General features: G+C 63.5%; 2 protein-coding genes across 8 annotated transcripts in view; one reads left to right on the forward strand and one right to left on the reverse strand.

The window, feature by feature from the left end:
• RNF26 (ring finger protein 26) overlaps nt 1–2,514 on the forward strand; it is a 2,987-nt gene extending 473 nt beyond the window's left edge. The window contains exon 2 of the mRNA XM_006020377.3: nt 165–2,514. Coding sequence (XP_006020439.1) covers nt 193–1,653 — 1,461 coding nt within the window. The 5' untranslated portion in view covers nt 165–192 and the 3' untranslated portion in view covers nt 1,654–2,514. The remainder of the gene's footprint in view (nt 1–164) is intronic.
• MCAM (melanoma cell adhesion molecule) overlaps nt 1–4,827 on the reverse strand; it is a 30,815-nt gene extending 25,988 nt beyond the window's left edge. For 3 of the 7 annotated variants that reach the window (XM_025199979.1, XM_025199983.1, XM_025199978.1), the window contains exons 1-3: nt 4,681–4,827; nt 3,809–4,026; nt 2,513–2,620 (exon numbers count right to left, since the gene is read on the reverse strand). In XM_025199979.1, coding sequence (XP_025055764.1) covers nt 2,513–2,620; nt 3,809–4,026; nt 4,681–4,748 — 394 coding nt within the window. In that variant the 5' untranslated portion in view covers nt 4,749–4,827. The other 4 variants (XM_025199984.1, XM_025199980.1, XM_025199982.1 and 1 more) reach the window with 4 other exon arrangements.
• Between the last annotated feature and the right edge of the window lie 6 nt (nt 4,828–4,833).

The raw sequence follows: 4,833 nt of genomic DNA on the forward strand, positions 1-4,833 counted from the left end.
CCCCCAATCTGGGACCCCCCTCAGAGCCAGGACCCTCTAGCTGGGACCCCAGTGCCACCCCCGGGCACACCGGCACAGGGAGGAGCCCCCCCCATGGAGGGAGCAGCCGGGGGTCCCTGGCACCCCCTTCCCTGCACTCGCTGACCCCCGCTCTCGCCCCCCAGGCCTTGCAGGGTCCCGGCCGGCCCTGCCATGGAGCTGCTGTTCGTGATCCTGCGCGGCGCAGGCCTGGCGCTGCACGTGGTGGGCTTCGTGCTGGACGTGAACTTCTTCCTGGTGTCCACGCTGGTGTCGGTGCTGCTGTGGCTGGTGGCCTTCGTGTGCAGCCTGCCGCAGGCGCTGGTGGCCGGGGCGCTGCAGTGCTGGGATGGGGCCCTCTTCTCGCTGCTCTACCTGGCGGAGGTGGCTTGCTGCCTGGTGCTGGGCTCCCTGCAGGCCCTGGCCGGGCTGCTGCGGGGCTTCAGCGCCAGCCTGGAGAGCCTCAAGGTGGCCGGGCACCTGGCCTCGCACCTGGTGCTGCGGGGCCGGGAGGCGGTGCACCGCGGGCTGTGGCACCTGCTGGGCTCGGGCCAGGCGCTGCTGCGGCAGGCGTGCGAGGTGTGCGCCATCGCCATGAGCCTCCTGGCCTACCTGGTGAACAGCGTCATCAACATGTGCCTCATCGGCACCCAGAACCTGTTCGCCCTGGCGCTGGCGCTCTGGGACTCCATCGTCGGCCCCTTCCTGCGCGTCACGGACCTGCTGGCCGCCTTCTTGGCCCACGTGTCCAGCAGCGCCGTGGCTGTGGCCATCCTCCTGTGGTCGCCCTGCCAGCTGGCCTTCGAGCTGCTGGCGGCTGCCGCCAAGCTCCTGCTCAGCGCCTTCGTCCTCAATGTCTACGGCCTGGTCTTGCTGGGGCTGATTCTGGCGGTCAGCGCCCTGCTCCTCAATCCTGAGCTGGTGTGGACGCTGGCGATGCAGGCCTCGGGCTACCTGAACACCTTCCCCTCCTACCACCGCCTGCGCCGGGACATGTGCCGCCTCTACCAGGTGGTGCTCCTCACACTGGGCATGGTCATGAGCTCCCAGGCTTGGCGCAGGCTGGCTGACTGGAGCCTCCAAGTGGCCAACTGGAGCGGAGGAGTCCGAGCAGTGAACCCGCAGGTCCCTCCAGGGCTGCTGGGCCCAGCCATGGGTGCTCAAAGGAGGCAGGGGGCAGCTGCAGCCCTCCCCAGGCCAGCCCCTCCTGCCAGGCAGGGGCTACCAGGAGCCAGTCAGCAGGCAACAGGGGGTGCCCGTCAGGTCCGGCAGCTGCCAGCCAGAGCTCCCGAGGAGCAGCACGGCGTGGATGCGCAGGGCAACGTGGCGGGGCAGCACCCTGCGGTCCCTGGGGAGGAACCGAGCACGTCGCGGGGAAGAGCCTCGGGGAAGGAACAACTGAACGCGGCAACGGTGGAGGATGGGGAGGACCCCTGGCTGCTCCTGAAGGAGCAGGAGGAGCGCAAGAAGTGCGTCATCTGCCAGGACCAGACCAAGACGGTCCTGCTGCTGCCCTGCCGCCACCTCTGCCTGTGCCAGGAGTGCACCGAGATCCTGCTGCAGCAGGCTGTCTACCAGCGCAACTGCCCGCTCTGCCGCCAGATGATCCTGCACACGCTTGACGTGTACCTGTGAGCCGCACATGCTGGACCACGCCGGGCCCCCCTCTGCCGGGGCAGCTTCTGCCTCCAGCTCGGCGCCACGCTCCCGATGCTGCCTTGAGTTTTCCAAAGAACTGATGAAAGGGTCAAAGAGCGAAGAGACTGTCAGAAGCTTCCATTCGCTCACATCTTGTACTTGCGTCTTGCTGTCACCAGAAAGCACAGCTGCCTGTCTGGGTCACGAGGCTTCGCCTTGCTCAAGACTGTTACCTCGATTGCAGGCCACGCGGCATCTCTGAAGCAAGGCTTGAAACATGCTCCAGTGGCTGAGAGGGGAGAAAAGGTGAAGGCAGGGCCTGGGGGGAAAGCCAACTGCTGGGACAGGGTTGGGTCTGGGGATCCAGCGAGCACCAGGTGCTTGCACCCTGCTCTGGGAGGGATTTTTTAGCAGGCTATGCCCCTGAAAACCTCGGGGTCCCCCCTCTATACTGGTGGGGGCAGAGCATGCCCTTCTAATTCTTGCCTTGGCCTCCCAGGGGAGTGGATGGCCTGGAGCCCACAGCAGGACAGTGAAACAGTTTCACTCCAGAGCTGCCCCACTCAGGCCCCCACCAGCCACTAATGCATTTTTCAAGCCTTGAGCCCACCTGCCTTGTGTTCCCTGCCGCCAGAGACACGTTGCGGGGACGTGTCCCGTGGGGGCCGAGACCTGCTTTCAGAAAGCAGCTTCTCATTTTTGGACCCTGATACTCCAGTGGGGAAGGGGGTGGGGGCCTGGCTTCTTCCCATCCCTGTTCAAAACTGGGAGAAAAATAGTCTGAGATGGTTCTTCCCCACATTACCGGATGCCTCCCTCCCTGGCAGTGGAAAACACAAGCTCTTCCCAGTCTGACCTGTGTCAGGGTTACCAGGATTTCCGTGGCCGCGCTGGCATGTCTGCTCTGCAGGTCTCCGATGCAACACTATAGCACATTCCAGGCTCCTCGCACCGCTGATGATTTCTGTGGAGGGGAAGCGGTGCAGGGAGGGGGAACAACACGGATTCTATTTTTGTAAGACGCGATTTCTGACGCCCCCCGAGAGCGACAGCTGCCCCCTTCCCAGCAGAGCCGGCCTCGTCTCTGCAGCACCAGTGCAACCAGCCCCTTCTTGCTGTGACTCAGTCCACCGCTGGAAGGTGGCTTCCCACAGCCTGCGCAACCCCAAGACAACCCCCACACCGGGTCAGATGGGGCAAGCTCCGGATGCTGTGGGCAGCTCCGAGAGGCCCGTGCTTCTCCGTGCGTGAGGAAGGCGCCGTCACGCCTGTGCATCGCGTGTTACGGGTCTGCCTTGGTTGTCAGCTGAGTGGGACCCTCCCAGTGCTCTGCTTTACCGACTGCCTCCAATGTGAAACATATTCTAACCTGACTTGCTCTTGCCTTTTTCTTTGATGTGGTAGTGTCTGAACCGGGAGGTCTGGGAGGGAGAAGCACAGGCATCAAGAGGGCCGACAGATAGGCACTTGAATTAGAACAGCAGCTGGAGTGGGGGCATCAGTGTGCCAGGCCTGAGCACATCACCAGTGCCAGCCTCAACTGCAAGCCAGGAGCCTGCGGGGCTGGGAGGGAGGGGGAGGGGGATTTATTTTTCCCCCTATCCAGCTAATAAAAAATTGATAAGTGTTCTAACCCCAAATGGAGCCCGGCAGCAGGCTGGGGGAGGGGAGTCGCCTGGGCTCGCTTACTCTGCAGATACGGAGTGCGCCAGGCAAGGCTGGGTCCCGGCTGCAGGGTGCGATGGACCCGAGCCGGACTTGCTGCTGCGGTTCAAGGAAGGTTCCTGAGCGGGCGTGGCTGCCGCCTGCATCTTGCTCCTGCAGGCTGGAGCCCAGCTGCTCTAGCAGGGCAGGGCCTTGGGGAGGGAGTCCTTTTAGGACCAGCGATTCTGCCCTCCAAGTTGGTGTGCCTCTAGGCATCACACTGCTGGGAAGCCTCCATAACCCCTCTCATCTCACTCCCAAGGGGAGGCAGAGCAGCCCCCGCCTCCCCTTCCCAGCTGCCTTGTAAAGAATCCCAGGAGCGAGGTCACCCTCAGCCGCCCCCGGGTGGGGGATGCCGGTGGCTATTTTGGGCACCCCCCAGAAGCCGGAGCTGCCCCCTCCTCCCCAGCCCGTGCTGCTGCTGTGGCTATTTTAAAGCAGCTCTTGCCTTCTAGGGTCTGGCTCGGCGCTGCTCCCACGAGCTCCCTGCAAATTAAGAGTCTCCTTTCCCGGCAGTGCTCGCATCTCCAGGCAGCTTTGCCGCGCCGTGCCTGCGGGCTCCTGGCTTCGAGGGCTGTTGGGTGCTGTGCTCGGTGCCCCCCTCGGGGTGCTCCTTCTGAACCTCGGTCCTTTGCTTGTGTCCCTGCTGTCGGCTTTAGGTTTCCCCTGTAATCACCTGACTACACTTAGTGGCCCCCTGTATCAAGGAGGGCTTTCGGCTTCATCTCGTGGGCATGGGCCCACAGTCTGCGTGCACGTCAAAGGGGCCTTTCCTAGTGCCTGGGCCACGACACAGGGGCGGCGGTGTTGAGGCTCCCTCCCCACCTGCTCCAGGGCCGGAGGTGTCCGGCTGAGGTCACGGGTGCATGAGCAATGCCCTTAACCCAGGATTTTTTTTTTTTTTTAAGGAAAAATGTTCACGTTCCAAGCCAAATCCATTCCAAATCCGTGAGTCATTCAAGAACTATAACCGGCCCTACAACCGGCAAACATCCTCCACCCCTACCTGGGGCTCCAGATGCTTCCAAATCATTTAGGGGGCATCCTACGGGCAGGCCCAAGCCCAGAAGCTTGGGGTTCGGACGCCCCCGAGTTTCGCCTGCCCTCAGCTGCGCGGCCACAGGAGCAAGCTAGGGAGGGGACTCCCCTTTCCATAAAGTGGGCGTCAAGCCAAGAGCTTCCCACTGGAAAAGAAAGCGGGAGGTTACGTATACTTTACCTCCACCCCATCCCCAGCCACTCGGAAACCCGCGGGAGCGGTCACGGTGTTTCCCCTGCCAGGGCAGCATGGGATGGGCAAACAGGCTGATGGGAACCTACCCCGAGGCCAGGTGAGTGCAGGCCAGGTGCAGCAGGGGCGGGGGGCGCACCAGCTGCTCTCCTGGCATCGGGGTGAGACCCCTGCCCCCCACAAGGGTCTGCCCAGGTGCCCTCCTCCACCGGCGGGGCTGCCCCAGGGCTGTGAAGCTCCCT

This window comes from Alligator sinensis, unplaced genomic scaffold (genome assembly GCF_000455745.1).
Source record: "Alligator sinensis unplaced genomic scaffold, ASM45574v1 scaffold278_1, whole genome shotgun sequence".
Classification (NCBI taxonomy): Eukaryota; Metazoa; Chordata; order Crocodylia; family Alligatoridae; genus Alligator; species Alligator sinensis.